Source organism: Schistosoma haematobium, chromosome 1, assembly GCF_000699445.3.
Source record: "Schistosoma haematobium chromosome 1, whole genome shotgun sequence".
In the NCBI taxonomy this organism is placed as follows: domain Eukaryota; kingdom Metazoa; phylum Platyhelminthes; class Trematoda; order Strigeidida; family Schistosomatidae; genus Schistosoma; species Schistosoma haematobium.
This window is the reverse complement of record NC_067196.1, coordinates 62711346-62726594: the sequence shown is the minus strand read 5'-3', so window position 1 is coordinate 62726594 and position 15249 is coordinate 62711346. Positions and strand designations below refer to the sequence as shown.

The window sequence follows — 15249 nt, the reverse complement described above, 5'->3', positions numbered from 1 at the left end:
ATACTATAGTGGTAAATAAACCCCCAAAATCAATAGCTCTGTAAGTCTTCGAAATTGGATACTGATCACATTAGTTTTAATGGACTCACCTAGCTGAGGGCCCTCGGTCATGCATACGCACCAGATCACGAGTGGAAACGCCGTGCTCAACATCCCCTGCAATTGATAACCAGATTAGATCAGTCGATCTACGATATATTGATAGCCTATCAAATATATCTTCGAACCTCCTCACATCTGACTTTTGATTTCACTAGGTGTGTACGATTCATATTAAGTGGTGCTACTGGCCAAAGCGTTGTCAAACTCCAAATACCTGTGGCATCTTCAATCTTGTCAAAGCATTTGAATGCTCGGCGGAGTGACAATAAAGCATGAAACCCGTTGTCAGCGGCTGTGTTGTGTTATGCAGTTGTTTTCAGGTCGTGACTTATTATTACCCCCGAATCTTTACGTTCCTGAATGCATGGAAGAGACGTATCATCACTAGTACACTGGTAACTATTACCGTGTCCGACCAGCATGAGCACACTCCCTAGAATTAACTTCTAAGCCCTAACCTCGAGCCCATCTACCTAATTCGTTTAAGTCAGCTTGGAGATCCAAATGATCAGCCCCGCTTCTTATCGTTCTCCAGACCATGACATCATCTGCAAACAATAATATCAACGACTTGCTGAGGTAGAGAGGGAGAAGTAGGGGACCCAAGATGGGGCCTTGGGATACACCACTTTTACTCGGTTTCCATCCGGATAGTGTTCCGTTAACCCTCACTCTCTGTCTGCGGTCACATAAGAAGTTTCCTATCCACTCCTGTACAGCACCTGTTATTCCGAAGCTTGGGAGCTTATGTATAAAACATAAGTATGAAACCTTGTCAAACGCCTTTGCCAAAGTCTATGAATATAAAATCGACAGACAGACAGTTATCTAGGGCTGCCGTCTTATCCTCTCCCACAGTAAGTTAGTGAAGCATGAATGCTTGTTTCGAAACCAGTGTTACTCGGGAGTTAACAGATTGTACGAATCAATGTGACCCAGTAACTTAGCCCAAATGATCTTTTCAAGTAACTTAACGACTATGCTGGTTAGACTGACAGGTTGGTAGTTAGATACGATCCGTCTCTGACCATCTTTAAATATGGAACTGACTACAGCATATTTCCAACCCCTAGGGAGTTGAGCGAATGAAAATAACATGTTGAAGAGCACTGAGAGTTGTCTTGAAATAATGTCTGCAAGAGATGATAGCGGTCGTGGATGTAACCCATCGGCGCCCGGTACCTTGCAAGATTTGAGGTTAGTGATCAATGGAAGAGCAGCTTCCTCGTTCACATAAACAGATCCCATGGCTGGTATCCTGGTGTGATTGGGACAATTATTTCTAACAATACACTTAGAGTAGACTTCGCTAAAATAGTCTCATAAAGTCTCAGCTTTTGCCAGGTCTGATTCAGCAAGTAAATCTAAATTTTCGTGTAACAGTGATGGGTGAACACTATCACTACGTCTTGTTCTCCGTTAAGCATACGAAAACAATCGTTTCAGACAAGTTCGGCTATCATATACTAACTGTCCTTCTTAAATAGTACGGTATCTAGCTATGGCCTTTTTACATATAGTCCGGACCTTTTGGTATTCACACTTGAATGGTTCGTATCCTGTTGACAAGAATAAGTTCCAGAAGTGCTTCCTATGCTTCAAAAGCTTTCGGGTTTCCTTATTAATTCATGGAGGGCAATCCGATGGCTTATTTGCTTACCAGGGGATAAAATTATTCCATTCGTCTTCAATCGATCCATCCGTAATGGCCGACCAGCCAGTCGAGATAGCACAGTCTCTAATTGCCGGAATATTTACTACCCATATATTAGGACGTGGTGGAGCAGATACATATTGTATATCGTGTGTCCAAAACTTAAAGTGCAACGTCATCACTATTCACTAGGGGGGAAGGTGCTGAATGTTGATGCCATCTTCACAGTGGTGAATGAGGACAAGGTCCAGCAATGACGGATCATGTTCCAAGTCAGTGTGTTGGTTTCGTGATACATCTACAAGTTCACACTGATTAATGGTTGATAGAATGTCACCATTGAAACCCTCACCCGAAGCTACAAGGTCTATCCAGTTGATATGCGGTGCGTTGAAATCTCCACTGATGATACAACATTTTGCCTTACTCAAAGAACAGACGTGTCTCAAGATAAAGTCGTCAGCAATACGACACGGACTACGGTGTATTCCTCCTGTAGTCACTAATCCGTGTCTAGACTTGATTGTACAACATGCTACCTCACATGTACTATTAACATGCGCCCCGAATATGATTGATTGTATACAAAAGTGATCCCCAGCATATCACGTCATGCCTCCTCCCTTGTGACTTAAAACTCTATCACCTCTAATACAGATGTAGCCTGCAATGATGGGAGAACGGTCTATATCTACGGCGAGCCACGTTCCTGTGGTAGCAATTATATCGTGAATTAATTCACCTACCATCAAACTTGGCTAAAAAAAATTTGTTTCGGACTACGGGCGTTCGTGTAGCATACATTTAAGGTGGTTTGGGAATCATTCGTTCCAACCATATAGGTCTCGGTAGTATTGGTTTTCAAAAACTGATCACCCGAAAACCCTAGATCGTAAGGTTCGTTTCGCCACTTATTTTCTGAGTTTTTAACTTCATAAGGGCATTCTTCCAATTCATTCGATCCTCAAGCGGTCAATCAGGTGGGATACGAATATTTAATTCACCACTTTTGTATGCGTTATTCAGAATTACATCTTTTTCATCGAAATTCCCAAATGCTAGGAGGTGCTGGGTCGCGACCAGCATCATCATAGGGAATGGATCACTATTAAGACCTTGGACAAGATTCAAGAAAAAAAGAACGAGAAGACAACAATTAACAACAGTCGAATAGGAGCAGAGAGAGTCAAGGCACAAGCTGACTACAATGGAGCAAACAAGATGATGAAATAAAGCACTGGAGCTGACGGGCAGAAATTCGTTGCAGAGCTAGCAACGTGATGCATAAAGCTGAAAGAGAAGAAAATATGATACAAATACACGACACAACGAGGAAACTAGCAGACAAACGGTAAACCAGAGAGAACGGTCAAGTACAACGAAGGCAAGACAATCACTGAAATTGATGGATAGGGGAACAGATGAGTGGAACATTTCGAGGGATACTTTAATAGACCACTTTCATTGGATCCACCGGACATCGAAACAGCACACACAGATCTTACTATAGACGTCACTGCACCGACGATCGGAGATACCAGGATGGCCATCAGACAAATCAGAAGTGTGAAAGCAGCAGGACGTGACAGTATACCACCTATAGAATTAAAATTAGACATAGGAGTAACTGTAAAGATGCTTCTCATTCTATTCAGAAAGATCTGAGAAGAAGAACAAGTGCCGATGGACTGGAAAGAATGATATCTCATCCAGATACCAAATTAAGGAGATCTGAGCAAATGTGGGAACTACAGAGGCATCACACTACCACCGGCTTCAGAAAACATTTTCAACAGTGTTGCCGAACGGGATAAAACACTCAGTAGACTCCAAACCTCAAGATCAACGGGCAGGATACCGTAAGGATCAGTCGTGCACAGACCAAATCGCAACACTTGGGATCATCGGTGATCCATCATTTGAATGGAACTCATCGCTATACGTCAATTTCATTGACTATAGGGAAGCGTCTGACAGTATAAAAACGTCTTCAACAATATGGTGTATCTGAGAAAATCAACGAAATCATCCGGAATCCATACGACGGACTACAGTGCAAAGTCGTGCATGGAGGACAACACACACAATCATTGATATTATTTATATGAATATCTGAAAATCTAGTAGCAAACTTCCATTCTATAATCTTATTCAACAACATGTAAATACATAAATGAATCAGTTGATGAATAGATATTGATGAAAGAAACCTGAATTATTGCAAAAGACTCTTTGAGACAATTATAAACACTAGTAATTATTTTAGATATTACACTTCGCACTTATTGAAGCTTTTGTGTAATATGTAATTTCAGTAGTTGAAATCATGCGTCAACTGAAGCCAGACCACCATGGAAAACCTGGAAGCACTGGACGGCCGTTTCTTTCTATTATGGAACTCCTCAGCAGTGCCTCCAGGTTTTTCATGGTGGTCTAGCTTCGATTGACTCATGATTTCAACTATTGAAATTACTAAAATCTCCACAAAACCCCTTCTGACAATATATAATTATTAGTAATAGTAGTTTCTCCCAATCGTTGAATGAAACTTTAGCAAAGATAATTTACCTAACGATGGAGAAAGCGGGAACAAGGAATTGAATTATACGGAGTTGATCGGATGGCATGGCTCGGCCATGCAGGCGTGGTCTCTGCTGAGTGTTATCTTATATCTTTTATTCATATCAAATATATTGTTCTACCTCAAGCCTAAGCTTGTTCTCCATCATGTATTGGTAATTGGTTGGTGTAGACGATGATGTAACTTATAGATTAGGCAGTTATATCATGACAAATCTACAATTTTAGGATTAGGTCTATTATTAGAGTAGTGCTAATATCATAGTAGACCATAATTCTATAAGGTCTTCAAATACAACACGGAGAACACCAACCCAATCACAATTGGTGGAGAAACTCTGGAAGTGGTGGAAAGTTTCACGTACGTAAACAGCATCGTCGATAAACGTAGACGATCGGATGCAGACATCAAGGCGAGGATTGGCAAAGTAAGGACAACATTCCTACAATTGGAGAACATATGGTACTCAAAACAACTGTCAATCAATTTTAAAGTCAGAATCTTCAATACGAACATCAAGACAGATTTACTGTACGGAGCTGGAACTTTGAGAACTACCATCATCAAATAGGTACAAGTATTTATAAACAATTTTCTTCGTAAGATACTAAATGTCCGTTGGCTGGATACCATCAGCAACGGCCTACAGTGGGAGAGGACAAACCGGCTTCCATCCGAAGAAATTAGGAAAAGGACATTGGAGGTGGATAGGAAATACATCACGGAAATCACCAAACTGCATTACAAGGAAAGCTTTAACGAGAAAATCCTTAAGGAAAACGGAAAAGTGTAAGACTAAAGAACACACTGAGTCAAGAATTTGAAGCTGATATGAAAAGGATGAATAGCAACTGTAAAGGACTGTCCAGGACAGAGTTGGATGTTGGGCGCTAGCGGGCGTAATATGCACCTGCCGTAATTAAGCAATTTCTTTAGAAATATCTTGCACATTATAATCCGCATTTAACCGGATGATGATGGGGCAGACTCTTATTCATTTTTCTGTTATTCCGTTTGTTAATGCAGTAGATAATTCTTCGTTAAATGGTTCTGTAGTAAGTTTAGGATCTTCGTATACTTAGTTATGCTTGACAAATATGTTTCCGCCTTGCGATTAAAAATATTTGAGCTTATTTAGAAGAATTTTGACGAGTGCGGAGGAGTCATCGTTAAGTTTGACAGCACATTTTTCTTGTGTGACTATCTTTTGTTTACATATTGCCTCTGCCTTGTCAAATATTTCTGTTATCGTTATCAAAAGGGGAGTGTTGGGTGACTGGCGTTCTGCGATGTTTTTGTGTATCAGCGGTGTGAAATCCTAGGTTTCCACTGTCCAAAGTGTGCGATTTTGTCAAAGATATTATTGGTGTTGTCACAGAATATGTTGGTTGGTCAATTGGTACTTCATACAGAAGGGTCTACCACTCATTGTTTTTAATGTGACTTGGGAAAAAATTTCTATTGACCTTGTGGTAGTCTGTATGATTTTTTATGGTTTCACGTTTACAGGAGGTGGTTTTTATAACCTGATGAAAATATTGTGATGGCTAAGGTAAAACCTTTATCCAGTATACATAGTATCAAGGGAAAGGTTACTGACGAAGACCAAGTTTTAATGTTTGGTTGGGCGGCTGACACACTGCGTTCCCTGTCCGAGCTCTCAGCACCCAATAAATGAACCTAAACATTTTGGAGCCTTGATAGGAACCCAAAACATTTCAACTGTGTTTAAGTTTCCAGTAAGGAGATTACCTGTGAATAGTAGGGAAAAGACAAGTGTGAGTTCTGATAATATTGATATTTTCTTCATTGATACATTACGTTGACGGTGAGCGCATCCGGACAATTAGAAAACTGAATTCGAGGGCATCCGTACATAATGCTGTGGTTTACACAGCAGCAGTTTATAGCAAGATAAATGGTTAGAATTTCTTCAGTAACCGTTTTTACTATGAGTAGTTCAGCTTTAAGTTACTAACTGAGTACACCCTTAAATGTTTAGTGGCACGCCGACCAATTAGTCTGATCGTAAACCAAGAGGTGTCTTTTTCTCATTCGTTTGAGGAAATTGAGTTCATGTTTTCATCCAAGTTGTGCATTGGTTCAGATATGCGTGCCAGCCAGATCGTGATAAACCAGAGTGGTGATAAAGAACCTTTGACAAGTCACTAGCAAAATGTTTTATTCCGAGACTTGGTTGCTGCAAACAATCTTAATTCTTTGTAAAGACTTCTCTTCGAAGTAACGAAAGAGCTAATTAAGTTGTTTGATAAAAATTGGAGCGAGTATTTGAAGTTTCCCATTTGAGTGAGTGGTAATTTAACTCAAACTGTGTCAATAAAGATGGATTAACTGGTCTGAAGGGTGAAAGTAATACTCAGGTCGTAAAAATATATTGTAAAGTATTTATAACCAACAGTTCTTCAATTAGTTCTGCTTCAGTAGCAGATCAAGGTCAATTTGATGTTTATTTCAGAAATCATTTTGAAGTAGACGTTAAGTACAAAAGAATCATTAGTCAATACAAAAATCTCTACAGCTTAAATTGAAATATGAGTTTTTGTGATCGATTGTATTCCTTCCCTTTAGGTTCATTATATGTCTGTCTGACTATGCACTGGATACAGCCTCTGTATGATCTAGAACATATTCTTTAGTATTGAAATTAGCGACTGAAATAGGAACGGACTTACCTGGGTCCCGTGTACTGAGATCACTGACATTCCAACACTATACTCCCTCATGAAATAATGTTGGATTTTCATATCCTCAAGTTATAACTGATGTTGCTTCATTTGAGATTTATTTTTAACTTTGATTAGAGGACTCATTAGAAGTGAATTCATGATAAGGATAAACAACAATTGGCATGAAATCATTCGAATGGTAATCAAAATTGAGCTACAGGACAAACATTTACCAAACTTGTGCTCTTCTTCGTGACCTGCTCCGCAACGCCTCAATGAATTGTTATTTGCATAACCTTGTTCACGCATTCGTTTAGGCTGACGCAGTAGTGTAGCGGAATTTTCAATGTCCTGACGAGTTATTTTAGGACATTTTCTTTTGTATAGCACTTTACATGGTCATGCAAGAGTTCCTTGAGAGTTTTATAAGGAAGTGAAATAAGCTTCGTGAGAATGTCAAAGATTTTAGTAAACTATAGGCCTCTTTTCCGATAAATGTAAGGAAATGAGCCATAATATTATCATACTCATCGTCTTCCTTGGTCATAATCCAGATTTCGAACCTTTCGATATAATCCTTAAAAAGATTATAGTTTGAATGCATGTGCAATTGTTCAATCACAGGCTCCGTCACAACTCCAGTGTGATAGTTGGGAGTATTTGAATTAATATGCGAACTAAGGATCCGAATATAACTATGTGATCACAAACGAACGTACTGTATTTGGAATTCGCAATCAGGCACGCATCAAGTACAAGAGAATCATTTATTAATACAAACACCACATCAAGATAACCAGGATTCTAGGAATGCTTTGTACTTCCTTAGCTAATTAGTTGTTACTGCAAACGTACTACTCTGAGCTCCGTTCGTCTCTTACATGAATTTAAGTAGGCGATAATGATATATCTCTTAGAGTTCATTCATCTGTTTTGGGCTATATCCTTCTATACCTAGGCGAAGTTGCAGTAATGGTTAAAGAAGTCATAGATTCTCACTTCGACAGAGAGTGTAAGCGAGAATGAATATTGAAACCGTTAGCAATTATTCGGTTTATGGAGTTACTGTAAGCTGACGGGTACACGTTGGATTTGATGAGTATTTCAACACTGTTTCGTCCTTGACACTTGTAGGGTGGAATAAGTGAATATTCCGCTCAACCTTTAGTACATCTTAACCAAAAAATCCTTTTTCATGACAACCGTTCTTAATCTTACTCTGTGATAGATTCTCTTGCTCTAGGCATATCACTATTCATATCGAACACATCACTATTATTGGACTGGTTAAAATCAGCCGTAATTTCTAAGAGCTGACACATGAAGATCGATATTTGGGCAATGCGTTTAGAAAGCAGAGGTTTGAATGACGTCAGTGAATTACAACTTTCGTATTTATATTTGATTTTCTAAATCCTTAGCAATGATAATATACGTATACCGAACAGGGTGGTCGGTACAAAAAAAAGAGTCAAGATCTATGTTCCCCAAAGATGCATTGGATTCTAGTGCGAACAAATTTAATCAACACTTGAAATATAGCAACTTAGTTTATATGTATCCAAGAAGAACGTGTACTTCTTTTAGAATAAGTTCACATTGGAAGTGCCGTTAAAATTCAGATTGCCACGGATTTGTCTTTCATTTATGGAGGTCTTGAAATTTCCCCTTCTGACTTGTATTAGTAAAGAGGGTTTGAGTTGAAAACTGGCGGCAACGGCATTTAGAAGCTTTATAATTTACTAATGAATATATTTAGTGTAAAGTTGAAGGAGTTGCAGTGCCACGCTTCAAGTTTTGATAATGTTTCCGTGATGGCATTTCGGCCTTCGCTAGTTTTCACCATTCATCTAGCTTTCAGTGTTCTGTCACTTAAATTAGAGAGCGTTCATAATCATGGATGATTTGCAGTGATTGTTCTGTGTTATTCTGCGGTCACCACAAATGTGTATTCACGGAAACTTTGTACAAATGCATACACTGTCTGGAATAGTAGGGGATGTATTGTGATGAACTTCTATTGCGAGCAAAGTGAACTAAATAATAATTGAGTTTTAAATCTCCAGAAATTAGCCCTCTGTGGTTGTAAGTCGAAGTTTTTGGTGGTCAATAATGGATTTTTGAAGATCAATAGAATCCACATCGCTAATTTCATTATCGGAAACAGACAAGCTGTTTTTAGGTGCTCACTGTAAAATGTATTCGTCTAAACAAGCCTGTGAAACCAATTATACTTTTTCAAACAGTTTATCAAAAGTTTCTCATCATCATACCCCTGGACGTAGGGTATACTTATTCATGTTTACAAATCTGAAGTTCATCTAGCTTTTGGATAAACATAATTGACTCGGACTGAGCGTGGATCTCACAATCACAGTCTGTCTGTTTAAGAGAACGCGTAAAAAATAAGTATTAAAGATGGCACAGTTATTTGGAGTTTGACAACGCTTTGGCCAGTAGCACCACTTAATATGAATCGTACACACCTAGTGAAATCAAAAGTCAGATGTGAGGAGGTTCGAAGATATATTTGATAGGCTATCAATATATCGTAGATCGACTGATCTAATCTGGTTATCAATTGCAGGGGATGTTGAGCACGGCGTTTCCACTCGTGATCTGGTGCGTATGCATGACCGAGGGCCCTCAGCTAGGTGAGTCCATTAAAACTAATGTGATCAGTATCCAATTTCGAAGACTTACAGAGCTATTGATTTCGGGGATTCATTTACTGCTGCCCATGTCTTATGAAGGATACTAACTCACCTGAGCGTGTTCAGAGTGTGTGAACTAAATTAGTGAAGGGTATTTCTAAGCACTCTTACGATGAATGCTTAAAACGACCGAACGTTTTCCTCTTGTATCGTATGTTGATACGTGACCTTATATTGGTACTTCGTATCTTTAATTATGATTTGGCTGTTAATATGCCTTATCTTTTTGCCCCCTCCAGCTTTATTAATCTCCGCTGTCATAGCAAGAGGGTTCACAAACCAAGATCTAATAAACTTGAAGTGGGGTCCCGTTTTTTTCATCGAGTGGTCAATGACTGAAACGCTTTACCCGAACAAGTTGTTTCATCCCCATCAGTGAATATTTCCAAGGAGTAGCTAAACCTTCACTGGAAGGCAAACTGGCACGATTAAAAAAGGTACACCAATCTACGCTCCTTATTAGTGAGGACTGAAAACTGAAACTAATATTTTAATCTATTGATAAGTGATAGTCTGTCTTCTGTCACATCTTTCAATTCAAAACATTTGGCGCAAAATATGGGATGCTGTGGACATTCGCAGGATACAGGTAGTTTATTTGTGGTTTATTGTATTCATCCCTTGGTCGTTTGGAAGTAAAATAAAATGCAGTAGTCGTGTAGACCCGTTACAATTGTTAGATGTAAATTTGTTTCAAGGTGATACTAATTTCAACAAAACTACCTTAAGACGATCATGACATGGATAGCATCAATAATTACGTAGGAAATATCCAGCTTTTTGTGACTATAATATGTGGAATCCAAAACTCGTGGTGAACGAGTTGTTCAAGTTTCGTTTTGTTGTTCACTTAATTTTGCTGAAGAAAAATTCCGAAACTCTAAATAACATTTATAACATCTCTAACTTCGTTCACAGATGATTACACTTTTTAACAGTCAGTCCTATGGGATGTTTTATGTAACGGGAATTGACAGGAAATCGTAATTAAGTGTAGTATTCATATTTTCGTCTATAATTTGACGGTCGTGTGTTTTACGTTTGCTGTGCTTGCTTAACAATGTCCCATACTCCCCAATTCATTTTTCATCAGTAAGTTGTTAATTGGGTGAAGTCCAGAAGTTCTTATATAAATGTGAATAATTCCCTAATTTTCAGGTTCGAAAACAATACGTACCATTGGCCCTGTACGAAATAGGTAGGTGTTTTTAGACTTAAAGTTCTTTTATACATATACCTAATGCAATCATTTATTGTGCTTCTTCCGAAAAACATTCCTGTGTGAAATTTACGTACTTTGGAGCTCACTTATTTCTCTACCGTAACCCAGTTACGCTTAGTGACTCCACTTGCAAATTCTCGTTTGCTCACCATGTGACCTTTGATTCTTGAACACTGATAGCGTATTACAACAATTCTTCATTTTAGCCCAGTTAGGATAATCTAGCTTGACTGAGTTTGTCGTCAAAGCCCGTAATACTGGCTGCAGATTGACAATACATTCGTTTCCATTTGATACATTTTTTAAGCTATTACCTTACGACAATTAACAGTTTCAGTTTGGAAAGGACAGGAGGCTTGATGGCCTGTGTTAGTCCTGGCAATGGTGGTCTCTCAGTTGATCCAACTTTGTTTTAAAAGGGCTGACGGATGGAGTCTCAACGACGTGCTGAGGTAATGAATTCCACTCGTTGATGATCCGATGGGAAAGTCGATAGTCAGCTGACAAGTAATTTGTTCTGGGCTTGTGAACGCTTTTGGAGTGTCCCCGTAAATTCTCTGTTCTGGAAGACACGAAAAATGAGGGCATATCAGATGCAAATTTATCACTAAGCAATTTGAAAACTAATCAAGTCGCCTCTAGTTCTACGATATGACAGCGGGAATAGGTTTAGCTTGGCCAGTCGAGCATCATACCGAAGCTTAGCTATTCCGGGAACCAGCTTAGTTGCTGTTCTCTGAACCTTTTCCAGAAGCTCACTGTCTATTCTTAAGCAGGGGCTAGCCGCTTGTATGCAGTACTCAAGTTTAGGACGTACGAACACTGTATACAAAGTCAAAAACGTTTTATCGTCGACATGACAAAAAGCCCTACGTATTGACCATAAGGTTCTAAAACCTTTGGCGGCTATTGTACGGCAGTGTTCAGTAGTCTTTAAGTCTTGGCTAACGATAACTCTCAAGTCATTATGTGTCTGGACAACAGATAGCTCAATGTTATTCATCGTGTATGTATCTGTACCTTGATGACCGATATGCATCACAACACACTTGGAAGTATTTATCGGCAACTGCCAGGTTTGAGACCATTCAGATAATTTCTTCAGGTCATTTTGGAGTTCTAAGCTATCACCCTTACATCGTATCGTTCTCCACATCCTGACATCGTCAGCATGTAGCAAGACCGATGGTGATAGAAGACGAGGAAGGTCATTTACATACAAGAGGAATAGCACTGCCCCCAAAACTGTACCCAGGGGCACTCCACTAAGCACAGTTCCCCAGCTAGATAACTTTGGGTTCACCCGAATTCTTTGTTGACGCCCAACTAAGAAGTCTTTTATCCACATAAATAGATTGCCTCCAATGCCGACATTTCGTAGCTTATATGACAGCCGGTAACAACAATTAACGAGGCTCTAATTAATTTCAGACCTTGGTTGAACCAAATGGTCGTTTAACCCTAAAGTGAGTTGATGGTGGGAAAGATTTTTAGCTCAGGTGAATGACTTTGATGGAGTTTATTTTCTCTGAGCTGGATAGTTTGGTCGACCAAACCATCAAAAAGTTGTAGGAACTTTTTAGATATGATAAGTAAAAAGTCTTAAGCTATACGACAAGTGCCTCAAGTGACTACTATATGCACTGATTTTTCCGGTGAGACTTTAATTTATGGATGACCTATGAGTGACACTAAATTGACCTTGTGTGTGTCTACTACGAACTACGACCAAATGTGGGTTATAAACCAGTGTGAGGAATCACAATTATAATTTACAGTTGATGATTAAGGTTAGGAATTAGATTTAAGGTTTTCATCGACAACTGACATCAGCTATAATGCCAAAACGCTAATTAACCAAATGGATGAGTGAACCTCGCGCCGAAATCCAAGGCCTTTTTGCTTATACTTGATTGGTTGGTCCCTAAATTATTTTTTCATCTACTGAATGTGGTCTCAAACAATTGTCTCTTAGGCACTGCTTTCGTAGTCCAGGTCATCGAGACCATCACTAATCCAGAATTCCTTTCGCGTATTCCAAGGAGGGATCTACTGTGTAGCGTACAGTAAAGTAACAACCGCCTTCATACACTAACAGCACTCAAGATTACTTCATTGACAGTCAAACCTCTAGTTCTTACTTAGTGTTTCCGTGCTTTCTTTTTTGACAGAACATGTACAGATATTCCTTGTTGTATATTGTTCTCAATATTCATCGTTGGTTTCCTTATCGTTACTTTGTGGAGTAAGTTTCCACTTGCTTTTTGCCAATATTTTATATTTGTTGCGACTAATTAGGACTTTTAAATGTACAGGTTTTTGTAGTGAAATTTAATTTGGATATTAAAGTCTGTCTGATGGGAATTTCATTTTATTGATAGAAGGGATATTTTTTATCAGCGACTGGGTCGTATATATATATCCTTGATAATTCCTGTGGAGCTCAGGGGAAACCCTGGAGCTATTTTGATTTCAATCTATAAGCACAATATATATAGCGTGTTTGTAGGCTCTAATTAATGAAATAAATAGTCCAGTTGCTTTTACTGTCAACGTTTCTCACAGGAACCCGTTTCGAAATCTGGTGAATAATTGAACTCAGAATCATCTTAAATAAATAAGTTCAAAAACAATTCTTCATTATAAGCTCGTTCAACCATGCTAAAATATCACTTTTGACTATGGTGAAAACATGAATCATCTCGTGTTACGTGTATTCAAAATTACCTGTGTAAAGTTGTATGGATATGTTGTTTTTTAATTTCACTAATCTTCCCGATTACTGCTTATACTCTTATTACCTCTACCACTACGTGATTTGAATCAACCACTGCATCTCTGTGCTAATGTGGTGTGGCAACTCGAACTGATGTACGTACGTACGAAGTTCTACGTTGTTACTGACTGACTGACTTTTTAATTTCAGCGAACTAAGTCTTTGGGTACAACTTGAATCCCACCTATCTGTGTTTACCATAAAACTGAAAGTACATTTGAGTAAATTGAGCATGCCAGTGTGTTGTTGTTGTTGTTGTTGAGAAATAGATTGTTCATTGTCATCTTGATTAAAGGCAACTACAGATAAATCTGGTCATGATGATCAACTAAGCAATTAAAATTACTTTGTTTTTGTTTTCCGTTTTGCTGGTGGTACAAATCAAGTCGAGTTAATGGCCAGAATATTTGTCTGTATAAACAACGGTGATCATGATGCAGCTAACTTCATTTGGTGTCCCGTTTCCATTGAATATAGTGCTGTTGTTGATTAATCCTCAAGCTTCTTGAGCTTCCAAAGGTTTGGGAACGTGTCTCAAGCATTGTTTATGTTTTCTCATTTTAGCTGTTCGGATTTTTCATTTTTGTCCTTGATAATTCCTGTGAAGCTCAGGGGAAACCCTGGAGCTATTTTGATTTCAATCTATAAGCACAATTTTATATGTTTTTTATATGCATGTCCCTCAATTTCTGTGAAACAGTTCGGATCTTAATGAATGGCTATTTTCTAGTCTACTGACTATATATCCGTATACATGAGGATTTTTGTTGTTGTTGAAACTGGCTACAAATGTTTCACTAGGTTCCTTTTATTAGGAACAGTCCAACATCCCTAGTTGATCTACATAACAGTGTGTTTCACAAACATCTAAAAGGGTGTTATAGCTTATCTTATGTTTAATTACCCAGTAAAGATGTTTGTTGACCTTTCACACCAGGTTTTGCCATGGGAGACTTTAAACGTGTCATACATCCAACTAATTCGCAAGGACAAGTTTGTGGTCGTGATGTTCCGTAAGTTCTCAAACTTTAAAAGTTTTTGTTTACGAATATACAACTGCCACTTTTTTTGGGGGGGGGGGTAGAAATAACGTGCCCTATACGTTACAGATCACAATGTTTTGAATGTTTTTTTTTTGAATAAGTAATAAAATGGCAATAATCAGTTATTTTGTAGTGATAAAAAGTTGGAAAACTACATTTTTCATGTAAAATAGCATCAGGCTCAACTTACATTAGTTCTCACACTAAACTATTTACATAGTGGATGATTAATAAAATGTGGGAAACAATATTTAATCAGAGTTATGTGAATTGGTGATCTCGAGATCACTTGACGAATCATATTATCAATCTTGTAGAGCGTAAGTAGTGGACATAGTAACATGTAATGAATTCATCAGATTTCACGTGCTCTCAGCCTGTTGGATATGCAATAATCTAGTAAAAAAGATGTAGTTTTACCAATCTATTTTGTGAGGAAGTTCCGTACTATACCCTTAAAATCATAAGTA

General features: G+C 38.4%; 1 protein-coding gene across 2 annotated transcripts in view; it reads left to right on the top strand.

Annotated features, from left to right (window-relative positions):
- The first annotated feature begins 10272 nt into the window (after positions 1-10272).
- MS3_00001814 (uncharacterized protein) overlaps positions 10273-15249 on the top strand; it is a 44917-nt gene continuing 39940 nt past the window's right edge. For both annotated transcript variants that reach the window (XM_051209311.1, XM_051209313.1), the window contains exons 1-4: positions 10273-10327; positions 10897-10936; positions 13132-13205; positions 14674-14749. In XM_051209311.1, the coding sequence (XP_051074755.1) occupies positions 14682-14749 (68 nt within the window). In that variant the 5' untranslated portion in view covers positions 10273-10327; positions 10897-10936; positions 13132-13205; positions 14674-14681. The remainder of the gene's footprint in view (positions 10328-10896; positions 10937-13131; positions 13206-14673; positions 14750-15249) is intronic.